Source organism: Gouania willdenowi, chromosome 6 (genome assembly GCF_900634775.1).
Source record: "Gouania willdenowi chromosome 6, fGouWil2.1, whole genome shotgun sequence".
Taxonomy (NCBI): domain Eukaryota; kingdom Metazoa; phylum Chordata; class Actinopteri; order Blenniiformes; family Gobiesocidae; genus Gouania; species Gouania willdenowi.
In genome coordinates, this window is record NC_041049.1 from 25507866 (window position 1) to 25534624 (window position 26759).

The following is a 26759-nucleotide window of genomic DNA, read 5'->3' on the forward strand; positions in this document are numbered from 1 at the left end:
GAATGATCGGACGCGCATGCGCACTGTTGTAGCCCCAGCGCATCATGAAGGATGGCGGAGGACGGGAAGGAAGACTCACTGGCAACTGACGACGATTCCGAACAAACAGCAGCAGACGACAGCTTAAATACGACGGTAACAGGCTGTCATGGCTGCTTCTAGGCAGGTTAATGTGAAGGGGAAGCGGCTTCATGCACACGGTAGAAATATATCCCTAGAATTATTCAAACGCTGCCTCAAGTATAAGATAATCAACACTTTGATATTATCTTTTATTTTGTAGATGTTTTTTTTTTTTTTTTGCATAGTGTAAATGTCGGTGGCTTCTGCTAAAGACTATTATAATGTATAAATCAGCTGATTTCTCACAGAGAGGAGGATTGTTTTTAATCTGGCACAGAGATGGACAACTGTTATCACGGTAAAGCCACACAAACGTGATAGCATCTGATCTACGGTCACATTATCAACATTCATGTTAGCATTAACAATGACCAATCTCATCATTAACACAGGGAAAAACAAAGGGTTTTTTGTTGTCATTTTGTTTATTTTTCACCAATGTTGTGTATTTCTGTCATTATGTTTATTTTCCATTATTTGGGGTGTTTGTATTTTGTCTGTTTTTCTTTCATTACTTCCTCCAAGGAGGTTATGGTTTTTGCATTATGTATTTGTTTGTTTGGTCGTATGTTTTTTGTTTATCTGTGAACACACAATCTACCTCAAAAACTGGAAAGGATTTTGATGACATTTTAAGGAAATATCCAAAATAGAGTAATGAACAAGTAATTACATTTTGGAGGATATTCTCTGCATCAATATACTTATTGATAGTGGCTATTGATACGGAAACGTATAGACCGACATGTTTATTCATACGTAGCACATCTCATTGGCCAGTTTAGGTGACGTGTCCGGTGCACCACGTGACTTAATGTTCCTATTTTAGCTCATATTTATTTTAGCTAACCCTTTTATTTTAGCCCTAAACCTAACCCAAGCAATACCCTAAATATTTTTAGTTTTTTTTTTTTGTATATGTATTTGTAACCCTAACCAGTATTTTTAAAAGTGGAATTTGCCTTGTTAAAATGAAAAAAAATATATATATGACAAAAGTGGGATTCAAACCCACAAGCAGAATGAAGAATCCTTGAGTCAGGCGCCTTAGACCACTCGGCCATCATGACACGGTGAAAACACAGGCACATTACACTTATGTAGGAAAGGACCGGAACATTTACCCATAGTACCGAAGGCTATTGATACATTTCCTATCAGTAGACACTTCCATACAATTTCCTATGTTCAGCTCCTTGAGATGGTTCTACAGCACCCTCTGCTGGTGCTGGTTGTGTCTTTAAACTGATCCAGATAACTGCCAATATCTGGAAAAGAGGATATTTGCAGCTGGTGGAGGTTTGCGCTCTCTGATTATCTAGTTTTGTATATCTTTCTCCATTTTTGTATAGTTTCTGCCTTTTGTGTATTTGTGTTCTATGTTTTCATTGTTGTCTTGGATTTATTCATTTAATTTTTGCTGTCATTTTGTATATTTTTTTCTTTTTCTTTTTTTTTCTGTCATTGCGTGTGGGTCATTTTGTGCATTCAGTGTGGGCCTGCTCAAATGAAATGTTTGATCTAGTAAAAAAAAAAAAACGGGTAGTTATTGTATGTGGCACAGAGTTTATGTTGTCATAGGTTTTGTACGTCCAGAGTTGTGAGTTTGAGTCCCAGTCAAGTGATTCCAACTCTTTGTCCTGTTTTTGGTTTTCTGTGTACCGTAGTATTGGGTTGGTACCATAGTCAGTGTTGGTCTGTTGTCTCTGTCTGTGTTCTGTGGGTTAGGGATCATCTCTGTGATCACACTCCATGTCTCATTAGTATTCAGAAGATGGTTTGGTAAAATGCATACAACATGGGTTAGTTTGTCTGTATACATCAATTTTCCTCCCTGTAAAATCCCCCCACTCTCAACCAATAAAACTCTTCAGGTTGGGTCTTCAATAAATCCAATAAACCAATAAATATAGATAGATAGATGGATAGATAGAAAACATGTATCATATTGGATGCCCATTCATTATCTCAAATAAATTTGAACCTAATTATCTTTTGTTGTTTTTATAGTGTGGTGGGCGGGGTTTGTACAGGTATTTTTAACTTTGTAAAAGCACTTTGAGCTGCATTTTTTTTGTGTGAAAAGCACTTTTTGTAAATACACATTGATTGATTGATTGATTGACTGAATAACAATAACCTAGAATAAATTACATTCCTGTCATCAGGAAATTCATGTGAACAGAGGGAGCATGACACATTCTGCTGATAAGGAAAAATGTATTTGTCCTAAATAATTTTTTATACACACATCTGTGCAGACTGCGCTCTGGGCTTTTCTCAGAAACCAGATAAAATATTAGAACTAGTAACCTTACGTTTAAATTCATAAATACTCATACTACCAACTTCGCTGTGACTGAATGGCACTGGGGGGAATATATTCTGCTGTGCATTTACTGACTGTCTAATCTCTCATTATTTATCATTATTGTTATGAATACAATAAATATATATCAGAAATAATTGAAATATGTTTTATGTCATTGATAAATTAAGATAAAAATAAATCTCAGATACATGTGGTATATTAAAAACATTATACGTAAGGATTTAGAGCCTTGTGTAAAGTGCTTTTGGTAATAAGGTGTTGTGCTATGGTTAATCGTCTGGTCATGATCTATTATAGACAGTTGAGTGAACATGGTTGTGCACTGTGTGGGGGATTGATGTGTTGATTCAGATGGTGGAGGATGGATCCACTCTCCTGTGCAGGATGGAGATCTGCGTCGCTGAAGCTGAGAAAAGAAGTGGTAAAAATGCAATGGGCATGCAGGAGACGTTCTCTGTGTACCTGGTAGAAACAAGGTGAGGGTTCACACTGCCTGAGTGCACAGACAAACCTCCCTCCTCCTGATAGGCTGTCCTTTCCTAACTCTCTGCAGGCTGACGGATTCGGGGCCCGATGGTCGTAACCCAGCGCCCGACTGTTTGTGGAGGCGTTACAGTGAGTTTGAGCTGCTGCGGAGCTACCTGATGGTCACCTACCCATTTGTCGTGGCCCCTCCTCTGCCTGAGAAAAGGGTGAGTTCGCATTAGATATGCTTTTGATCTGCTACTAAGTTATGAACTTTAAAACTTCAACACGTTCATCTCAAGTGAAGAAATTCACATGCATAAAATGGAATACTTTCATTTTTTTGTAGTCAAAGCAGTACTTCATTTTTGGTTTACTAGGTGCAACATTGTTTTCACACTTTTTTGGCAATTCATTTTCAAAACTTTTCCAAAATATTTTCCCAAATTTCCATGACTTAGTTCTGAACAGTTAAAGGGATCGTCCACTGTTTTTACAAATGTGGCCTAAAACCTTTGAAATGTCCTTATTAGAAGATTTATGTCTAAAAAAGACATTATTTTGCACCATATTCATTTTATTAACTTATAAAACTGGGACTACTTTACCCTGTACGCCAAATGACGTCATTGGTGATGTGATTAACCCCTTTTAGTCCTTGAGTTCTATAGAAGTGAAGTACTCAGGATCATTTAGCAGCTTTTTCAGTCAAAATGACAAATTGTACTGCATTGCAGAAAGTCGATGTAAACCTCTTTTGTTTACTGAGAGGTGATAAATTAAAACCATGACCTGAAAAAATAAAACGCCACAGAATAGATGTTAAACAGTGCAAAGTTGGTTTGGGATAATGAAAACCTCTGCTAGGAAAATATGAACCCTCAAAAAGATTAAAGTAGTGGAGCTTTACTTCTTTCTTTTCATCACCTGCTCACAGGCAGAGTTTGTGTGGCACAAGCTGTCAGCAGACAACATGGACCCAGACTTTGTAGAACGCCGGCGGGTCGGACTGGAGAACTTCCTGCTGCGTGTGGCTTCTCACCCGGTCCTTTCCAATAACAAGATTCTCTACCACTTCCTCACTGAGGTTTTCCTGCTCAGCTTACAGAGTGACTGTTCAGAGATGTGGTGCAGAACTAACTTCTGCTGCTCTGTGTTTTGCAGGAGCACGGCTGGAGGGAGGCTGTGTACGACACTGGGTTTCAGGCCAAGGTATGCTATGCTATCCTGTGTCTCGTCCTCATCTGTTTAATGTACACTAACATTGAATGCGTCCGATTCCTGTTTTTGCAGGCAGATTCCAGAATCAGAGCCCTCAGCGCCACCTTCAGGGTCAGAAATCCAGACAAGTAAGTGTGAAATGGTCTTTCCATAATGTGCTACTTAGCAGGTCTTCAGCAGAGTTCATGAAGCTGCATACAGCCAATAGCATTAAAGTACGAAAACAGCTCAGCTCATAGACTATTCTCTGTTAGCTTTCCTAGTAGCAATGAGGTGATTTAGAAGCTGCAGATTCAAGAAAAAACACTTTGACACACACTTGTGTAGGTCCAGTGATATGATCATCAACCGTATGAAAAGCTTTTGTTATTGATCTTTTTTAAATCTTTTTTTCTGTTCTAACAGAATGTCAGGCTTTTACCAAATTATAACAGCAGGGGGCGGCATTACACTTAAGTTTTTTCGTTTTTTGATTCTCTCTTATTATTCTTGCTTTTTAAAAAGCGGTTTTGAAGAACTTTTCAAAAATAGAATAATATAGGGCATCTACAAAGACTTATATTTTACTTTACCTGTACCAAAGTCCTAAAAAAAATCTTTAAAATTCTTTGACCTACCTACTTATGATGCTTTTTCTTTTATAACTCAATAAAAATCTAAATAAAAGTATATATTTGAAAGAAAAACAGAAGCTTTAAGGCCTTATGCTACGAATGTAGATAATTATATCCTGGAATAATCTCCGTTGGCGGGCTTCAACTAACCAAACATTCCCTGTAAGGAAGAAGCTGTCTTACGCCTCGGTATGTGCACGTTCACATGAAGGGGGTGGAAATTGCAGCATCTGACCAATCATTACAATGGAGAAAACTGGCAGAGCGACGTCTTTACATTGGAGCAACAGCTTATGATCTTAAACAAATACAATTAATTTATATCCATGATGACAGCAAAGAGCAACAGTGTTAGTGCAGCACGCCAAGCGGAGCTTTTATACTCGTTCAGATCTGATCCACTTCATAACTTGGTCTCGACCAGGTTAGGTGTTGCTTAAGTTTAAAATTATGCATAATTAAAATACATAATTCAGACCAAAAACAACAGTGTTGTTACAGAAAAGGCAGGAATGAGAGAACCTAGGCAGGAAGCTGCTGACACTGTGAATGTGTAATAGTGTGATATTATTTATCATATTAATCCATTGGATGGGATCCCATCCAGAATATTTTGTACTATGACAATCTGAAACCAGATTCTGAAAGAATAGACTCTCTACTTTCATCAGAAAAAAACTTTTTGTTTCTTGCTTGTTTTGTTCTTCCGTAATCAGCATTTTAATATAGGTACATTTCTCACAAAACGCCAGTTTCTGACAAAAAGCTGAGAAAAAAGGGTTTTTCTGAAAAAACCTGTCGGTGACTTTGAAGCATTTTTTTTTCCTTTAGTGACACCTCAACATCTGAATATTGGTTTCTTTCTATAAAACAACAGAAACAACACTGAGACCGGGCATTTGATGGCAAAATTATTATTATTTTGCTACCAGGGTCAGAGTTGTATGGTTCCCTTACAGTATGTTGGCCTTCCTCCAAGTCTCCTCCTCCCCCTAGTTCCCACATACGCAACTTCCTCCTCCTCCCAGCATGCTAAGTTGACTTGTTTGGCCCGGGTTGTTTTGAGCTTCATCGTAGCGGCATTCTCTCGTAGCGCCATTTTCTGCCTGATCAACTCTTTTCCTCTCCCTCTGACCTCTGCTCATCACGGCTAATCTCTCATCCAAAGGTGCACTGCTGCCACCTACATGGCACCAGTTGGTCACTACATCATAGTAGAGAGAACTCCACCACAGGGTCTCCTAGCTACCCCCGTTGAAAAACACAGTTGACGTATATATACATCATTGGCAGCGAGTGTTTGGATTTAAAATGATGTATATTTACGTCAATGGTAGTGAATGAGTTAAACATAAGCATATTCTACAAATTAATAATAATTTTAAAAAAATAGAGGACTGAAAAATAAACAGATAATAACCCAAATAACTGCTTGTTTCCACAATAGGTGCTAAGTGAAGCTTGCACACCAACATTCTACAAATCTCTTTAAAGACAACAGCACAGCAGTGTAGTGGTTGGCACTAACTAACTAACTACTTGTAGAAATAAAAACTGAAGAAACAGATGTTGTCTCTTGGATGGAGTTACAGCCAACAAGTTGGAGTGAGCTCTTCTGAAAAGCAGGCTGTGATACATACATTCTTGTACTAAACAGGGCGGACCCTACTTCTGCTTTAGAACTCGTGTATGTCTGCTGATGTTTTTACAGAAATGGTATCTGTATCTGGCGTGCTGTAGAGGGTGTGCTCTACTTTTTGCCATTTGTACACTGGGAATAGGCACCAGCAGACCCCCACCAACCTGAGTGCAGGATAGAGCGGGTATAGAAGATAGATGGACTGATTTGAAGAGAGAGCTTTGCTTTGTCTGTGTTTATCCATCTTCTTTTTCTTTCAGAGGTTTTGTAGAGATGAAGCACTACAGCGATGAGCTGCAGTCACACACATCTCAGCTGCTGAGAGCACGAGCGGTAAGTGTGCACCTCTCTCGATTTCTCTCTGGCAAAACAACACAAGTGACAAATTAACCAGATCAGCATTCAACAAATAGCCAATCTTTATGGTAGGAGCCAAAGTGTAAATGTATTTTATATCCTACAAAACCAACCGTTTTTGCCAGTTCTGTTGAGAAGAATAGCTCACTTTAATGCACTGTTTAATGTTTAAATATATTTTGCTGGAAATACATAGCTATTACTTATTTTTAAAAAGATTATTAGATATAGGCATTTGTAAACACGCACACACACATATAACAATAATAGAACATAAAAACACTATAACCAAAAAGCTTTGATGGTGCAACAACTTAAACATTTCTAGTGGGATAGAGAGAAAAAAGAAATTGGAAAAAAGTATATCTCATGTGAAGAGCTACAATACCAAAGAACTGTGTGTATTCATGACAGTCGTGGCTGTATAGGTTAGATAGAGTACTGTACATGGATTATTTATTCACTGTGTGCCTCTTTCAGAGGGTTGCTGATCGACTCTATGGTGTTTACAAGGTTCATGGGAACTACGGACGAGTCTTCAGGTTTGACAACATGTTGCAAATGAGCAAATGTTTCACTGTCCCTTAGGGCTGGGCATATAGCCCAAAACTCCTATCTCAATATTTTTTTGTTTCTCAAAATAGCGATATTTGATCTTTTTTTATTTGTTCATTTATTCAAGGGTCAATGCACATTAAAAACAAGTAAATGCTTTTAGTAAAAGTATTTTACTTTTGCATATTTAGTTGTAAAATGTCAGAGTTACTGGCCTCTAAGGGTTGAACGCCGGCTATTACAATTGAATTATGCTATTGGCTGAGATGGATTATTTGGATTGCCCTGCATCATCAACTTTCACTGTTGGCCTCGCCCCTCCTGTAAAAGCTAAGAGGAGGGAGGAGGGTTTCCTCCAATCACAGCCCTCAGTGAGCATTGATTGACAGTGTTAATGAGTTTTGCCTAAGTGGGTGTATCTTACTCCGTCAGGAGTAATGCCCATAATTAAGGCATTTTTTGAGTGGCAGGTCAGCAGAAAGCAGTGGTTTACTTACTCTATAAGTGTTTTGATTGTCCAACATCCATGATTTAACGATATAAATCTCAATATTTTTAATTCAAATAAAGTCTTACCAGAAAGACAATTCTGGGTTAAATGTGCTGCCACACAGTCACATTTATCAACAAACGGCTGCACAATATGTTCCACTTTTGGCTTTTACTCCCGCGATATTTTAATTTTCTATATCACCAAAATAGAATCTTGAATCTTGATATATTGCCCAGCCCTACTGTCACTCTGTCGCTGTTATTCGTATGCCATCTGAGTTACGTGTTTGTGTCCAACTGCAGTGAGTGGAGCGCCATCGAGAAAGAGATGGGAGATGGATTGCAAAGTGCCGGCCATCACATGGATGCGTAAGTATGTTGCACTGCTGCTAACGGGTGGTTATGGTTCTTTTCTTTATCCTGCAAAGAAAAACTTCACAGAGAAAACTCACTAATCACAGACTCACACAGATTAAGTGTGGCATGTAGAAAGTGTTTTATTTTGGTGAAACATTGGAAAGTTCTCTCACAGAGCCAAAACTGAACTATGCTCACAGCCAGTGTCTGATTGGATTGTCACACATGCTTTTCCCCATCTCTCACCCTGTCTCCGTATTTCATTGGTGTGTTGTCTGATCTCGCCCGGCCCAACTTGGCATCACAACTGCTGTCTCAGCACTTTCTCTGGGAGTCAAGAGAGGGTCGCACCTTAGCCGATTTCAAAAGAAAGTTCTTACAGTAAACATTTTCAGGAAGATTACCAATATACTTAAGTCCTTGTGCTTCAGGTTAAATATGTACACTGAACAAAAAAATAAACACACAAAGTAATATTTTTTTATCAATTAGGCAGTATTTCAACAGAATAATTATTATTTTATTCTTGTCAGTCACATTATCCCATCCCAATTGAGCATGCATTTTACCTGTTAAAGACTAAATTTCAGAAAGAAAGGCCCACAAACAAACAGCAACTGAAATCTGCTGCAGTAAAGGCCTGGCAGAGCAATAAAAAGAATGAACAATAATAAATAATATTAAAAAGTGGCTGAAAAAATGTGCTAAGCATCCCCGATTGTAGAAAATAAATGTCTTGCCTACATGTCTTGTCAAAACAGGTTTGTTTTTAAGGTTTTACATCAATTTCCTTGACAAAGAGAAGGGGTGTTCTTACTGTTAGTTACAATCTAATGAAATGCCAGAGGAGGGAATCTCTTCTCTAGACTTTATACACATTGGATGTTACAAAGTTTTGACAAAACATGGATATGGAATGTAAAAAAAATCCCTTTTTAAGCATCAATATGGTTTTCGTAAAAATTAAAGCACTTATTTGGCCTTAGTTCATCCAGATTTTCTTGGTGACATTGTTGATGAGAACTTGAGTTGGAAAGAGTGTGGGCTGGGTAACTCGGAAGATTAACAAATCACTTGGTATAATAAGAAAGGTAAATAGTCATGCAAATTCAAAATCTATCCTTAAACCACATTACAGTTTAATTGATCCTTACTGTAGTGGCGGATACTGCTAATATCATGTAGTTCAGTAACGTTGGTGTCGCGGAGTGTGCATCGGTCAGAATGCAATGAATAGGCAGGATGATTCTTCAGTTTCCTTTAATTATCTTCTGATTATGTGTGTGTGTGTGGTTCTGTCAAATAAACAGTATAATAATAATCAGAATAACAGATCACTTAAATCCCCAATATAACATTAAATTAACAGAGATCAATCCACACTAATAACAGGATAATGCAGCCATGCTGCCCTCTTGTGGACATTTCAATGGTATTAACCACACCTTGACAACATATCACAATATGTATTACTATCTAACAGCAGGAACAGAGGTTATGAAATATGTTCAAATTAACCTCTCTAAACATGGACAATTATATTGAAAAAGCCGTTAACACACAATATTAATAATAACACAGCATGTAGCATAGCTGCTTAGCTTAGCTTAGCGGCTAACTGGCTAATATACACAAATTAGGAACAGAAACAACATTAACAACTCAATCCCCATTCCTAACCTATTCTCAACACAGGAGAGAAACCACTCACCTGTCAAAAGGACACACACTTTACAAACAGAGGTTAAGAAGCGCACAGGCCACCATCACCAGAGCACAGGTCTATGCAGGAAACTTGTGTAACTTATAAACTGCTCACAAAACGGCTGCGTCACCTAGTGGACGGCCTGGGAAACACACCTCAACTGAACACAGTATACACAGTCCCTTTGGCCTTCAGAACACAGCCGCCCCTAAACTTGTCAAGGCAAGTTTGCAGAACATGGGTTTAACGGACATCTTAGTTTGGCATTGCAGGTAGGCGGATGAGACGGCTCACTGGTCTCACATAAGAATGGTCCTTCACCTTGACTTCAGCCGAGCGGATCAAGCCATCGGCTCCAGGAAACGCTTTGCTGATCACTCCGACTGGCCAGGATGCTCGAGCAAGTTGGGGATCCACTATCATTACTACTGTACCAACTTGAAGAGGTGATGTGTCTTTCTGCCACTTGGATCTGGTCTGCAGAGTTGGAAGATAGTGGCGCAAAAACTGACTCCAAAAACGTTCAGCAAGTACTTGACAGGTTTTCCAGTGTCTTTGTCCAATCGGTTTCGAGTCGTGGTAGACCACTTGGGGGAGAGAAGGATCCATCCGCCCCATCAGCAACATGTTTGGGGTAGCAGGGTCTGGGTCTGCTAGATCTGAGGACACATACACCAATGGCTTGGAGTTAAGGACTCCCTCCACTTCAATCAACACCGTCTGAAGTACTTCTGCACTAACAACCTCAGAGGCCAGTGAGGATGTTAAAGCAGCCTTAATAGATCGAATCTCTCGTTCCCAGGAGCCGCCAAAGTGGGGAGCACTGGGAGGATTGACGAGGAACTTGAGTTGGTACTCTGCCAGTTGAGCCTGTAGAGATGGGTGCAGGGCATTAAAGGTTTCTCGTAGCTCTCGATCACCACCACGGAAATTAGTTCCCTGATCGCACAGTATCTCAGCAGGTTTCCCACGGCGTGAGATAACCCATCAGGAATGAGTCAGTGCTGATGCTGGACAGCACCTCAATATGGATGGCTCTTGTTGTCAAACATTTAAAGAGCAGGCCCCAACGTTTCTCATTCTTGCGACCAACTTTTACCTGCATAGGACCAAAACAGTCTATGCCAGTGGAGAAAAAGGCTGGCTGCTGCAGTCAAAGACGAGAAGGAGGCAGATCAGCCATCTTTGGGTTCACAGGTTGGGCTCTCCATCTTTGACACTCTAGACAGGAACGTTGTTCGCGCCTTATAGCTTCACGACCTCGAAGGATCCAGAATCTCCGCCGTAGCTCAGCAAAAAGTCTCTCTGCCCCTGAAATCACTGTCCATCTTTCTAATGAAAAGTCTGGTCACATGATGTTTGGGGTCCAGTACTACCGGATGCATAACATCAGCCTCTAGGTTATGGCAGCGTCGAAGTCTTCCGCCGACTCTTATTAGCCTGAGTGACTTGTCGAATTCCGGAGACAGTGTATAAAGACGGCTCGATGAGGCTACAGGTCTTCCTGCAGATAAGCACTGGACTTCATCAGGGAAACTGTCTCTTTGAGCAGATCTCAGGGTACAAAGCTCTGCCTCTTTGAAGTCATCTGCAGAGGGGCTACCTCCAGATGCATTAGCCGCCCTGTGAAGGCACCTGGCAGTTTCCTTCAGAAGGTCGGTGAGACTGCTAAATTTATGTGCATCAGGCGCAGGGTCGGTACTTACAGAAATGGTTAAACATGTTGCAGGCTTACGCTGCTCTTCAGCAAAGTCCTCACATGGGGGCACTGGGTGCTTTGGCCACTGGATTGGAGGCTGCAACAGGAAGGAGGGTCCCGATGCCCATCGAGACTGGTTTGTAAGTTCTAGAAGCCTTTTGCCTCTAGTGAGGTCATCTGCGGGGTTTTCTAGGGTCGTCACGTAATGCCAGTTTTGAGTGTCTGTTAGTTCTTTGTAGGAAGGAGAGATGAGTTATTATTAATGGGTTATATAACTAAGAATATTAATTATGATTATTAATATTACTTCAAATTTGCGGGGTGCCACTCCTTTTAACAGGAGAAATGTGTCTAAGTTTTTAGACTAAACTCATCAATGTGAAACCAGGGAAAAGTGAATTCTACCAGCCATCTACACCATCATCACAGCTTTAATGAATCAGAGGAATCAAATATTATGTTTAACCTTTTATTCAAAAGTCAACAATTAACACAGTCAAAATATCAATTAAAATGGGATAATTAAATCATGATAAAATGCATTTCTAGGCTAATAAAAGTGAGGATTATATGTAATAAAGTGAAATCACTAATCTAGGAGGATGCTAATCTACTAAATATTGAATAAAAATGCAGGATACATATTCGACTAATAAGATCATAAAATAAAAACGAAGAGGGAGACAGACGGGGGGAGACGGACAAACATATGTGGTGCATTGTGAGTGCAATGTAAGTATGAGGATGTGTTGAATGAGGTTGTATTGTAGTTTCAGTGAGTCAGTTCTGCTGGTCCATTGTTCACTGGTCCATACCTTGAGATGCAGTCTGGTTGGACCTGGAGACGTTCTGGGTTTGCAGGAACAACGTCTGTGTAGCAGTATAGCTGCGCTAGCGTGCGGCCGTTGAGGGCTGTTTCGTTAAACAGCAGTGATTCCATTGGCCGATCCACACCCCTCTGGGATGATCGCAGCCGGTTTCAGACTAAGAGGGACCACGGTTTGGTCCACGAGTCAGATGTTGGAAGGTCGGCTTTCAGGCACGCTCCTTTGCGTCTTAGGCTTTCACTGCGAGCAAGGTTCTTAAAAAGTCTAACTGATGCAACTACAAATAAACGACAAATGAAATGAAAGACTGGAAACAGGAGGGAACATGTGTGAGCATGAACGCCCGCGTCCAAAACTGACGTTTCTGGTTGCGCGTCTTTTTTAAAGGAAGTTTGTGGACGCCTTCTGGAGGAGGCGTCTTGGTTGATCCTTCTGAGATCATGTCGGTGATTGGTCAATGTCCCTGCTTTCAGCTTGTGGGTGTGTGTGAGTGTAAGACAGAGGACAGACGACAAGGGATGATTCTAAACATAAAAGAATGCCTAATAATTAATTCCACATATTTCAAAACATCTTTTCAACATCATATCCTGAAATATCATCTATAATGAAAGAGTTTGATACCAAACATGACTGGAAAATATCCTAGAATCACTTTAGGAACTAATTAATGCATTTTACCTGTAATTACTCATAACATACATGTCAAAAATCATGTTATGCCTCCTCTTAACTATATGGTCGCAGTAAATACCTCAAACTAACTTTTGTGATGTTTTCTGGTAATTTTAAGCACTTTTAAATGATAAACACTTTAAAATAGCATTCTGTTGGTTATTGTCTTACATGAAACGAGTGTGATTGAACAGGCAATATTTGTAATTCCAATTTCTGGAGAAATCATTCCAAAACAATGTTTTCATTTGTAATTTTTCAGTCAAACACATGTTCGTTGTTCTCATTTCTAACTTTTCAAACATAATACAATTTCTTTGTTCTCCTTTCTTCACTAGGAGACATCTCAGTGAAGGTCTGGTAAGCGTCCTCCTGTGACATCTCACCACAGGGGGTCAAAGGGCATTGGGACCGTTCTTTGAACTTATAGCATCCCACAGTATCTGTTTTAAAAAGGGGGAGAAGAGGGATGTTCTTCTTTTGATCATAAATGTCGCAGGGAGGTAATATAAGGGAAAACTGTCCTTGGATTCTCCGGTCCTTTTGTTTGGCCGGAAGGGGAGTCGTAAAAGACGGGTTCATACTGAGTACTTCACATAGCTGGTTCAGTCTTAGCGGCTCCGGTATCGAGTTCAAAGACCACATAGTGGGGTTAGTCCTGCATCCCAGAGTTACGGGGGCAGTTGTGTGTAAACAGTTCGATGATAACACAAAAACAGGCTCCTTGGTTCATTCCTGCTAGCAAAAAGGGGAAGATTTACGCTTGAGCTGCTTTTGTTCCCTACATCTTGGATCTCTGCAATCCGTGTACCCACAAATACCTTGAAATGACATGAATCTGACTTGATCCAAGATAAGACAGTTGTGGAATCGGACCACATTGCAACTCTGTCTATCGTGATGATGAGCTCTTTGGTCAGCAGGCTAGCGAGTTGTGCACCAGTGAGGGCTGCACATAATTCTAGCCGTGGCATAGACAGTTGACGCTTGGGAGCCACTCTGGAACGTGCGGTCAAGAAAGCAACTTCCACACGTCCTGCCGTATCCTCAGTACGTAGGTATGCTACACTACCATATGCATACTGAGATGCATCACAGAAGACGTGCAATTCTCTCTTGCTGTCAGGTCTGTCCAGGGCCTGGCTGACATAACAACGGCGCAAACTGATGGTATCCAGTTGTTGTAGTTCAGCTTCCCACTCTTTCCAGGCAGAGAGGAGATCACCTGGCAGTAGCGGGTCATCCCAATCACGTTTCTTGTCCCAGAGTTGATGGACAAGGACTTTGGCTCTTGTGGTGAATGGGATGAGGAACCCTATGGGGTCATATTGACTGGCCAATACCCGGTAAATGTTCCTCATGGTGGGAGGGCTACTTTCAGTTTGCTTGAACTTGTAGTGCAGAGTGTCAGAATGGCACAACCAGCGCAAGCCTAAGGCAGGTTCTTGAGGGTTCATTTCAGTGTGATTCAGCCATTGTTCACTACTGTCGGATCTCTCCTCCTTTGGAAGATGGCTGATGAGTTCCGGCCTGCTGTTTGCCCACTGTCGAAGCTCAAACCCTGCTTCTGCTAATAACTTCCGGAGTTTGTCCATAATATTCTTGGCATCATCAGTGGAGGAGAAGCTCTGCAACCAATTATCAACATAGAAATGCTTATCCACCGAGTCTTGCAATTCATGTCCATGGAGGTTGTTATCATGTACATGTCTTTGGAGTGCATAGATCATACAGCAAGGTGAACATGTAGTCCCGAAGGGGAGAACTTGCCACTCATACACCTTGGGAGGAAAATCTCTCTGTAGATCTCGCCAGATGAAACGCAGCAGTGGGCGGTCTTCAGGCAGCAGTCTCACTTGGTGGAACATTCCCTTGATGTCACTGCTGATGGCAAAGGAATGCTCTTGAAAACGTAGTAAGACGCCAAGGAGTGAGGCACCAAGGCTCGGACCAGGCAGTAACAGTTCATTAAGGTTCTGGTCTCTGAAACGAAAGGAACAATTAAAAACAACACGATTCTTGCCATTATGGGTCACCATGTGGTGGGGGATGAACCAGGACTCGGCTGTGGTCTTTATTTGCTCATCTGACACTTCTGTGGCATATCCTGCTTGCACCAACTTAGTGATCTCTGCTTTATAGGCTGCCGCCTTTACTGGTTCTCGACTGAGCCGCTTTTCTGTACTATGCAGACAGGGGAGCACGGTCTCATGTGACACTGACAAAGTGGGCATATTGTTGACACGTAGAAGAGGAGTCGCATATCTCTGTACACCTTCCACACTCACTCTAGTTGTCTTTGTTTCCAGTTGTTGAATTGCTTGCTGCTCTCTCAGAGATCGTGTGACCAGTTTCTCACTTCTGCAGGGCAAAGTGTCAAGTTGCCATAGCTTTTCGACCTGGTTGAAGAGCTCTGCTGCCGGTGAGATAGTTGAGAGGAAAAGACATTTCTGAGGTTCATTGTGCTGTCGACTGCTTGGGACTGGTCCTTGCAATGTCCAACCCAGCCTAGTCTTGACAGCAGCGGGCCCTCCAGGCGGGCCTAGACACACTGGTTGGATGGGGGTGACCAGATGGGGGCAGTCAGAACCAATTAGTAACAGTGGCTGCGCATCAGTGAATGGCTGCAGCGGTAGCTTTCTGAGGTGTCTATACCTCTGCTTGAGTGTTGTGACAGGGTAGGAGTGTTCAGCCAGACCTAAGTCCTTAGCGGTAAAGGCTCTTTCGATTGTAAATCTCTTTGCTGGCTGGTTGGCTGGTGACACTTTGATGGTTATTGAGGCCCCATGCATTGTTCTCAGACCTTGTCTCACGGTTCGCAGGGTGAGATTCTCTGGAGTCCCTGTCAACTGCAGTCTTTGATATGCTTCTGGCAGCAATATTGTCCTCTCAGATCCATCGTCTAATATAGCAAATGTTTCCAGGATATGCTCACCATTTCGCAGCAGAACTTTACTTATCTTGAGGAGAACCTGGTTGCAGCAGGCGCGACGATCCAAATACAAAACATCTGCATTTGATATACTCTCTAGATCAGTGGTAGTTTGGATTGCTGATCTGGGGGTTGCCACTCGCAGGTTTACTTCATGTAGGGCTTCAAGATGCTTCCCCTTGCAAGTTTTACACTGCACTCTAAGTCGACATTGGGCAGCTTGATGATGTCGCCCGCAGCGCCAGCAGCGGTTGTTGGATCTTATCCAGTTTGCCTTCTGCTCCTTTGTCAGCTGCTTGAAGTTCACACACTGATCCAAAAAATGCAAAGGGTTGCTGCAGTAGGGACAGTATGCTTTGGGGTTTCCCTGAACATCGGTGGTAGGAGGGGTTGTTGCTGGGGGCTCTTGGGGTGCATAATTCTGAGTCGCACCAAGCAACACAGTTGTCATCCTTTTGAAGGATCTCTTACCTCCTTTGCTGCTGCTCCTATCTCTCTGATTATTGTCCAATGTGTCTGAACGATCACCACCTTCTTGGATGATGAGCTCATACTCCAACCACTGTGCAAAGTCTTTCAATGAGGGTATTCCTCCATTGTTTTGTGGATAGAGGTAGCGGCGGAAGGCAGCTCGTAGTTCTTGGGGTAACTTTGTTAATCTGGCAACATGAGATCCACACTGAAGCTCGACATGGCCATCTTCTCCTAGTTGTTCTAACATGCCTACTAAAGCTCGGACTCTTAAAGCAAACTTTCTGAAGCCTGATGTGTCACCCGAACGAATGGTGGGCTCATCCATTAGCTCAGCTATTCTCTGTAGTGACAAGTGGTGAGGCTGACCATATTGTTTTATGAGTGAGGCCATAGTATCCGTATATGGGCGGAGTGAGTTACTATAGGAGTCAGCAATCTTTTCTTCTTCGAATCGAAGGTGGTCACAGAGTACCTGATATTTAAACCTTTCTAGCGTCAGATGGGAGAATATTGTCCAAAGCCAATCTTAATCGGGCAAACTGCCTGGGGTCAGCCTGTCTGAACTCTGGGATTGTTGGCGCTGGGCCTCTGTATGTTTTCTTTCTTGTAGCTAATGGCAGAGTGGGAGTTGACATTCGCTCAGGGGATAGGATGCTGTTCTCCATGCTGATACCGATGGGGTTGGGCGATGTTGGCACAGGAGTTTGAATGTCTGCATTCATTGTGGAAGGTCCGTTTTGCTTGACTTGTAATTGACTGAGATGCTGACTAAGCTCCTGCACAATAGCTGGTGGCTGAGGAGGTGGCGCAAACTGCACCCGTGGCGGGTCAGAAAAGTCAGGAGGAAAGAATACTGGGGGAGGAGGTAGCGGCCATTCCTCTGGTTCCTCTTCTCCAATTTGTGCTGCAGGGAAAGCCTGTGGAAAAGGCTGGGTAGCAATGCTGCGGTCTATTTGTCTCCTCATATCTGTCACCATCTGCTGGAGATGCCTGTTTTCCTCCTGCAGATTCTGTACAATGTCAATAAACTCACGTGGTACACTCGACACCGTTGACCCCGGGATGGGTGTCTGACTTGCAGCTCCAACATAGCCCGAAGGTGTCTCGCTTATCTCCTGCAGATGTGTAGGGTGAACTGTGAGGGGCGTCATCTCGGCGAATCCCTCTGGTGCCCTGTGCTGTCTGGAGTGGGTAGGTGGCAACGTGTAACTCTCATAATCATCCATCCATGCTGGTGGTCGACCCGCCCTCCGTGGGCGGGCCCCATCTCTCTGGAGATTATAATCCATCTTCACTCCGTAATCACCCAATCCGGCTCGAAGGACCAATTTGTAGTGGCGGATACTGCCAATATCATGTAGTTCAGTAACGTTGGTGTCGCGGAGTGTGCATCGGTCAGAATGCAATGAATAGGCAGGATGATTCTTCAGTTTCCTTTAATTATCTTCTGATTATGTGTGTGTGTGTGGTTCTGTCAAATAAACAGTATAATAATAATCAGAATAACAGATCACTTAAATCCCCAATATAACATTAAATTAACAGAGATCAATCCACACTAATAACAGGATAATGCAGCCATGCTGCCCTCTTGTGGACATTTCAATGGTATTAACCACACCTTGACAACATATCACAATATGTATTAATATCTAACAGCAGGAACAGAGGTTATGAAATATGTTCAAATTAACCTCTCTAAACATGGACAATTATATTGAAAAAGCCTCTAACTCACAATAATAATAATAACACAGCATGTAGCATAGCTGCTTAGCTTAGCTTAGCGGCTAACTGGCTAATATACACAAATTAGGAACAGAAACAACATTAACAACTCAATCCCCATTCCTAACCTATTCTCAAGACAGGAGAGAAACCACTCACCTGTCAAAAGGACACACACTTTACAAACAGAGGTTAAGAAGCGCACAGGCCACCATCACCAGAGCACAGGTCTATGCAGGAAACTTGTGTAACTTATTAACTGCTCACAAAACGGCTGCGTCACCTAGTGGACGGCCTGGGAAACACACCTCAACTGAACACAGTATACACAATCCCTTTGGCCTTCAGAACACTTACATTTCATACTTTAATATTGTTTGGGCAATCATTTAACCACATACTTTTAAACTTTTTTTTGTCTGCACATGCTGTTGAAGATCAACACTACAAAGAGTGCAATCTTTTTAAGACACCAATGCATGTTTTGTTTTTACAATAAAATAAATGAATTTATTTTATTGCATAATTGTGACCATCACCAGCCCTCCCTAAGCAAGGGTAAGAAACACTTAATTATAGGGAGAATATGAAACGAGAGGGCAGTGTTACACCTAGGCAAGGGGGAAGGGAACCGGGAAGAGGGAGTCAGGGTAGGAACATGGGCAATGTTACATCTAAGTGGGGGGAAGGGAATAGGGAAGAGGTAGTCAGGATAGGAAATGGAAGGGGACCGTGCAGCCAGTGGGCGCCTGCTGGCGGGTGGGCTTAGAGTCAGCAGAGACCAGACCCCAGGCCAGAAAGAACTGGAACAGAAGCAGCAATGGCAGCAGCCCACCCAAGGACGATATATTTAACTGCATTAAAAAAAATGTACCAATTAAAGTGAATTATTGGTGTGTTGTTTTGTGTTTGAAGGTACGCTGCATCTATCGATGATATCTTAGAAGAGGAGGAGCATTATGCTGATCAGATAAAAGAATATCTTTCCTACGCTGAGGCTCTGAGGTGAGACCAGGTTTGACTGGTGTGGATAAATTCCCAGTGCAATCTGCTGGCCAAAGAATCATTTTAACTCACTTTAATCCTTCCCCTTTAGCTTCTCAGTGGCAAATCTAAGTAATGATATTACTCTGTAGAACGTGGTGGCTGTTAAGTTTTGTTTTTGCTGCTGTCAGGCATGTTTACTGTGAGTCTTGCATTTTAAATATAAATGCAAATAGGTTAAAAAAAAAAAAATCTGCAAAAAATGCATGTTCATTTCTAAACCAACCATTCCTTGTATCTGGTTCAAAGAAGGAGAGAATACAGGCCAACCTGTGCTGGGCAAAGAGCTTAGTGAACATGAGTCATGGAGGTCTCAGATGAAATACAGCAGAGGGGTATTCCATAAAGCGGGTTATGTTCAAACTCTGAGTATGTTCAGGCTCAAATGAGGGAAACTCTGAGTATCCCATTCCAAAAAGCGAGGTATGTTCTTCTCTGAGTATGTTACCATGGCAACATTGTCCGTGAACTAAACCTGGTCGCTGACAGGTTTTATCAAAGAAACCCTGGGTTTCTACCTGGCTCCGCCCACCTGAACACCGTTTCTGAACACTTTAATAAACTTTAACACTTTTCTCTGAAACACATTAGTAACATCACACATCACAGACGTATTCACATCATTATTAATGTTGTGTTGGTTTACGTCTTTTTTTTTTTTTTTTTTGTGATAACGGTAATTTTCTTTATAACATTGTAGATGTAGATCATTAAGTGAAAGTCACTGAGAGGTTGATCTGCATTAAAACATCTACTGACGTCTGTAGTAAAGTTCTCTGGATAAAAACCTGTAGATAATATAAAGGAGGAGATGATCATTTAAATAAATCAACTTTTAAGGCTTGATTGTTGTTTTATATTGTTATACAGTTAAGTCTGTAGATCATACATCTTTGAAGGTATGATAGCGCAGTGAAGTGTGACACTGCTCTTGAAAGCGATGGGTCGTGGGTTCGAGTCTCGCTTCAGTGTTTTTTTATGACATTTTTTAGGACGTTGAGATGACTCTGGCGACAATGTTACATTAAGAATCAATATAAATGATGTGATAAGAAGCAGCAGCCACTGTCTTTATATCCAGTGTAACAGGAGGACTCTCTATGTAGTCATCCTATGCTGCTGACACGTCTCCTCAGACACACTTTATTCATATTATTCACCACTCGTCACGTCACTGAAGCAATAAAGTGATGAAGTGACCAAAAAGTGTGACTAATTATGGGTGATTTAAGCCACTATAGTCACTGAAGACTGAACACACCTTTAGAACAGGCTCTTATTCATCAAATAATGGCTTATTTCACCCATCAGGGTGAATAAATCACTATCTTCCGTTTGGTTGTCATGGCAGTTTGAGTATTCTTTGATCCATTGATGATGGCTTTTTATCGCGCACGTGCACGTAAGTAACCCAAGGTTTACATACTCAGGGTTGATTAACCCACTTCATACAAGCTTTAATGGAATCCGATACCCAGAGTTTCCCATCGCGGGGTATGTTGACCCAGAGTTTATGGATAGACTCAGAGTTTGTTAACCCGCCTTTATGGAATACCCCTCAGGTCTTCAACTATCTAAAGCAGAGAAGACATCTGTAAATGATAAACATTCATGTCAGCATTTAGAAAAACAACCAATCTGAGCATTAATACAGGAAACAAACAAAAAAGGGTTTTGTATTTTTTTTGTTATTTTGTTCACATCCCACAATGCAATGCACAAAACTATCAACAGTGTCACTTAGTGTTTACAGTGGATATCAAAACAAACTTTTGAGCAGCAATTTTTCAGCTTTAACTTTTTTTCCAAGCAAATGATCCATGAGGCTACACTATGATTAAAAATTATAGTCTTGAGTAGCTACAAGTCACTCGCCACCATGGGAGATAAGTTAAGCAAATTCCCACACCACTTAGAAGTGGTGTGGGAATCCCTGCAATCCCTGCTTTGATTGTGTGATCAGCAGTCGTTTGTTTTTTGTTGTTGTTGATTTTTGCCAAAGACTGGCATTTTAGAAGGATTCTCTGATGTTGAACCACGTGTGGTCTTGACAGAACAGTGTGCAGGAAACACGAGCTGACCCAGTTTGAGCTGGAGGTGGCCTCTCAGGATCTTATTTCCAAGAAGCAGCAGCGGGAAGAGCTCGCCACAGGGGTATGACCCGATCACTGCACACACACACTTCAGATCTAACACTAAATAAAGGCCCACAACTGAACAGCAGATGCCTCGAATCTTACATTGTACAGTTTCTTATTCCTGTGATTAAATCAGAGTTCCCGTGGATCCTCAAAAAATCTTAAAAGGCCTTAACTTCATGAATCCAAAAATAAGGCCTTAATTGTGATTAAAATGTAAACTCCTCCTCCTCACTCCTACCCTTTATAAGAACGTAAGCTCCTCCCTCTCAAACTGCCTCACAGCTAAAACAAACACTGCGATTTAACGTAGAATATACATTATACTTTATTGTCATATATGTCAACCTACATACACAATATTCACTGCTTTTAACCCCTCCCTGAGGAGCAGTGGGGCGCTCTCTTAACCACTAGTCCCTTTATTCACAGATAATATATTTATGTTCAGTATATCGGTTATCCAGTATATAGATAATCCGAAGTGCCGTGTGAGCGCTCACAATCAGTTCCATTTTTAGTAGCCAAAATATTGCCTTGTATCGCCTTTGACATGATCTGACGCGTTTGTGACCCGATGCGATGCAGTGGTTGGACAAAACAAATGATTATCACCTTAAATTAACTAGTTCTGTGGTCAGAAAGAGGTGAGGAGGACAAGAAAGGGACAAGATAGCTAGCAACTTAACACTCCGGTGAGTGTTTGAAACAGCTGACTTTGAAACAGGTTACTCCACTGCTAATGCTGCACACACACACACACACACACACACACACACACACACACACACAGACACATCTTGAAGTAGCTTTTGTCTGACTCATTATCACAATAGCCTCTTAAATAGCCGTGTGTTTTATTGTAATGAGCAGTTTTTTGGCTGAAAACAATAACAAGAGTGTGTGCATAGTAGTGATCGATCAATTCATCGGCTGGCCGATTTAATCGGCTGATTTTTGCGTGTTTTACGTGTATCGGCATCGGCCGATGCGCGCTGCTGCGTTCGCCAATCCGCTTTTTATACAGAGCGGCTGCCACAGGCTGCTCTGTGTTGCTGGAGACAGAGGCTGTAGAGTGCAGAGCCCCTCCCCCCACTAGCGAAGCGTGAAGGAAGCTCTTCAACCCCAACTGCAAGTTTTAAACTTTCATAGCATCTTTTAACTGTTTAACTTAGCTGGCATTGTTACATGGTTCCGTGTTGTTGTCGCAGCTGTATTTAACGAGCAGCTGGCTGAAGGTTTGGCGTGGGTGTGTGCGTGTGTGTGTGTGTGTCTGTGTGCGTGTGTGTGTGTTTCTCTCTGTCCCTCTGCCTCTTACTCAGTGGGATACAATCATTACAGCGATATTAGGGCGCTGCGCTGAGAAGGAGAGTTTTATCTACAGAGGCAGCCGTGGCACTAAAACTTTGTAAATTTATAATTTTTCTAATAGCCTATAGTATCACTTTTTTTCTTTTAGCACCAGTAATAGATGTGAATTCAACTGCTTCAGTTATGGTCACTTGTGACTGTGATCGTTCCATCTCTTTTATTCTCTTCGGACATCTAATGTAGAAAAGAGTCTGTCAAGTTATGACTTTTGTTAATGCTTTACCACAATATTGCACAATATTACACAATTTACCACCTCTTTCTGGCAACACATCAGAAAAATGGCTTTCTTGATGTTTAGCCATAATATTTGTTGCTAAATGAGAGCGTTCGGACAACTAAGAAGCAAGTGTGTAGCCGTACATGAAGATGTACCAAGGCAGAAGGATCTGGACTTCGTCAGAATGGCCAAAATAGCAAAAATGTAGCAGTGATTGGACATAATTGCGCGGCCTTGCAAAACTACCAGGGATTAGTTGGCTATTTTTTTTACAATAATAGTTGCAATCACAATATCACACATTTCTGGAGAGATTGACTAATGTGAAAGTGTCCGTAGTGCACAGGGCTTAATAGACACTATGCTTTGTGCCGAGTTTCAGTTTTGCTTTGCCATAATCTTATTCATGTATTATCTAAATGATTAATTTATTTGCTGACTAGCTTTGTTGACCCTATAACTGTTTGATAATAATATTATAATATTAATTTATGAATCACCTTTTGACCCGCTTAGATCGTGCGGACGTTCTCGCTCAAAGGCATGACGAACAAGCTGTTTGGACAAGAGGCCCCGGTGCAGAGGGAGGCCCGGCTGAAGGTGCTGGAGGAGCTGATTACTGAGGGGGAGGACACGGTCAAGGAGAAAACAGCCGAATGCGAGTAAGTTTGGTTACGTTGACAAAAACTCACAAAATGTCACCTCACCCTGATGTTCAGCCTGTCCAATGTTGACTTAATGATAACTTATCGGTCTGGTGTTTACTGCAGGGAGCATGTGGAGGGGGCTTGGCTTGAGATGCAGCGCTTTAAAGAGCAAAAGGACAAAGACCTACGAGAGGCGCTCATTAACTATGCATTAATGCAGATCAGCATGTGCAAGAAGGTACCAAGCTCGTCCACCTGCTCAGCTTCATGACACCAGTGTGCCCACATGTGTTCTTGTTACTGGAGAATTTGTCTTAAAAGAAAGAAAGCACACTGAGTGAAAATGTCTTTGATTCAGCTTTTATTGGAACTTGTACAAGTTGAGACAAAGTTTGTGAATACAACCTGGATTGCTTTGAGACTAAGTTTGCCTGAATCCAATGCAGGCCCTCTGCTTCTTTATACCAGTGGTTCTCAAACTTTTTTGGCTTTCTTTTATTTCTGAATGCAATTACCCCATTTGTATAGTTTTTATCATTTCCTGTCACTCCCTCCTGATGTGGGACCAAGACTGAGCTTTTTATTTTCAGTTCATGTTCTAATCAATATTATTTTGTGTGTTTTTGACATCATTCTGTGTATATTGTTGTAGTTTGTTCTTATTATTATTCAGTATAGTTGTCTCTTATTTTGTGTGTCTATGTTGTCATTTTTGTGTAGAATTAATGTGAATATATATATATATATATATATATATATATATATATATATATATACGTATACATATATATATATATATATACTTTTTTCCCTATAACTTGGCCACAAATTGAGATACAGTGCTCAGTGAGACAGACTCAGTTCTTTCAATGTGTGACCTTGATCTTCACTCAAGGTCATTTTTAAGGTCAAGACCAGTCTTCTGTTTTTCCTGCATTATTATTTTTAATTTAATTAGTAAAAACAACAACATTAAGGGACATTACTCAACAACAAAATACACACAATAAGATGTCTTTCACATGAACAATTCTTACAATTCAGAAATGTGTACTTTTAACCAGTTTTATGATATAGAATTTTTTTCCACAAATTTTGAAGTTTCAATTGCCAAATACCTATTTGCCTTGCGAATACAGGTCTTGCCTAGTTTAAAGTATTCTCTCTCAGTGTGTGTGTTTTTGGTGTCGTTTGGTTGTTTATTGTGTTGTTTTGTATGTTTCTCTGTTATTTTTGTGTATTTTGAAGTGATCTTGTGTGTTTTTATCTCATTTAGCTCTGTCTTTGTTGTTGTTTTGTGTGTTGCTCCTGGTAATAGTATTTTTTTGTGGTGTTCTTGTTTTTATTTAATATATTTTTATTTTATTTTGTGTGTTTTTGTTGTCATTTTGTGAGTTGCTGGTAATATTTATTATGATTGTCATTTTAAACTAAAAAGAAACATTATTAAACCCGATATTTTAATGCTTTCATCTGTTAATTTTCCCCTCTCTCTCAAGTACCCCCTGTAGTGCGGCACTATCAGAGACTTTCAGAGATGTGTTAACTGGTCAGAGTCTACTCAGATATTTAAGTGAAGTTCTACACCTGGTGATGATGCTAGCTTCAGAAGTCATGCCAAAATGAGATGAAACCTGACAACAGGTCACTTTGACATATGCAGGAATGGGAAACAGGATGGGGTCGCATTAGGCCTTTTGACGTAAGCAATAGTGTGAACAGGAACTTTTAGCCCATATGTGTGCAAGCTGCTGCTTAAAGTTAAATTGGATATATGTACAAGTACTATTCCAGTACCAAATGACCTAAAATATTCTAATGTCAGTTCTCATGTCTGCTGTGCTCCTACAGGGAATACAAGTATGGAGCAACGCAAAGGAATGTTTCCTAAAGATGTAGAGCCAGACTGGGAGCAAGCTGACCCCCATGCCATGCCACAGTTCACTTGTTTATGAACACAGTTGTGTAAAACATGATTTGCGATGGTAAACAATACTCTCAATGTTGATTTTAGTGTAAAAGAAAAGCACATGACCTGGAGATCATAGATTACAGGGAGAAGACATCAACTATTATTACACCGGATTTCCACTGGATCCAAAACTGCTTCACTGCAAAACTGCAGCGCAATTTGCAGTTCATCAATCCCCACCACCTCTGGTTTTGCTGCGTATTTGTTGCAGCAAGGACTCAGAAGGTCCCGCTAATTCACGTGTAATTTCGCAATATATATGTGTAATTCAACCATGGAGAAGTGCAATATTTATATGTGAAATACCATTTTAAAAGTGCTCAGATCGGGCCAAATGTGGTATCAGCGGAAAGGTCGGGTTTTCCCCCCGCCCCCCATGAATATGTGTTCCTCCTGCTTCTGAACTACATTTCCCACGTGTTCAGGAGTGGTGTAGCAAAGGTGTGACTGATTGCCTGTATTATATAAACCTGTTCATTGTACCCATGCTGTTTTTTTACCCTGATGAAGGTCCACTGACCGAAAGCTTGGCTATTACATTTTTTTACTTGCATTGATCCAAGTGTGCACATCTGTTTTTTGCACAAATATGTTTTAAGCTCTGGCACCTTGGCAGATTTAAGTCGTGAGTGCGGTGATTCTACTTCTGATTAAAGTTTTAGTTAGAAATTAACCCTAGAGTACTGTAACCTGCTGTGCACAAACATCACACATCAAAAGCTAGAAAAATGTCTGAAAATATAGCTCTTATTGTACAAGTCTAGAAGTTGGTATTGTTTGTACAGCACCTTACAATGTTTACATTAAATGATTCATCCTCTAATCCATGTGTGTTACCAACATTCTTGCCTAAAAATGCAATGATCACTTATCTGTTCACTCTGTAAGAATTTATTTGACGTGAAAAATTAACTAGTCCCACGGGTTATGTTGTTTTAACTAAATATAACCATTAAAGGCACACTCATGATGTTATCCTTAGAAACACATGCAGTTCATTTCAGGGAAAAGTATTTGTCTTTTATAACTGCTTTATTTGAGTAAAAGGATTGCATTTCAGTGGTGACAGAATACATAGATTCAGCTTTTATGATACTGTATAATATGTAGGGATGCACCGAAATGAAAATTTGAGGCCGAAGCCGAATAAAATATAAACGCTCTGCCAAATA

General features: G+C 41.0%; 1 protein-coding gene across 3 annotated transcripts; it reads left to right on the top strand.

Moving 5' to 3' along the window:
• LOC114465823 (sorting nexin-4-like) lies at nt 1-26301 on the top strand. Of its 3 annotated transcripts, none has more exons than XM_028451084.1 (14): nt 1-135; nt 2807-2931; nt 3009-3147; nt 3858-4007; nt 4085-4132; nt 4214-4269; nt 6655-6727; nt 7232-7293; nt 8102-8167; nt 19111-19200; nt 21294-21393; nt 23485-23630; nt 23739-23853; nt 25467-26299. In XM_028451084.1, the coding sequence occupies exons 1-14, from the start codon at nt 52-54 to the stop codon at nt 25512-25514; spliced, it is 1302 nt and encodes a 433-aa protein (XP_028306885.1). In that variant the 5' UTR covers nt 1-51; the 3' UTR covers nt 25515-26299. The 3 variants fall into 3 exon arrangements, with proteins under 3 accessions (XP_028306885.1, XP_028306886.1, XP_028306887.1); XM_028451085.1 differs by having other exon boundaries at nt 39-166; nt 25467-26301; XM_028451086.1 differs by lacking the exon at nt 1-135 and adding an exon at nt 309-421 and having other exon boundaries at nt 25467-26301.
• Nucleotides 26302-26759: the final 458 nt, after the last annotated feature.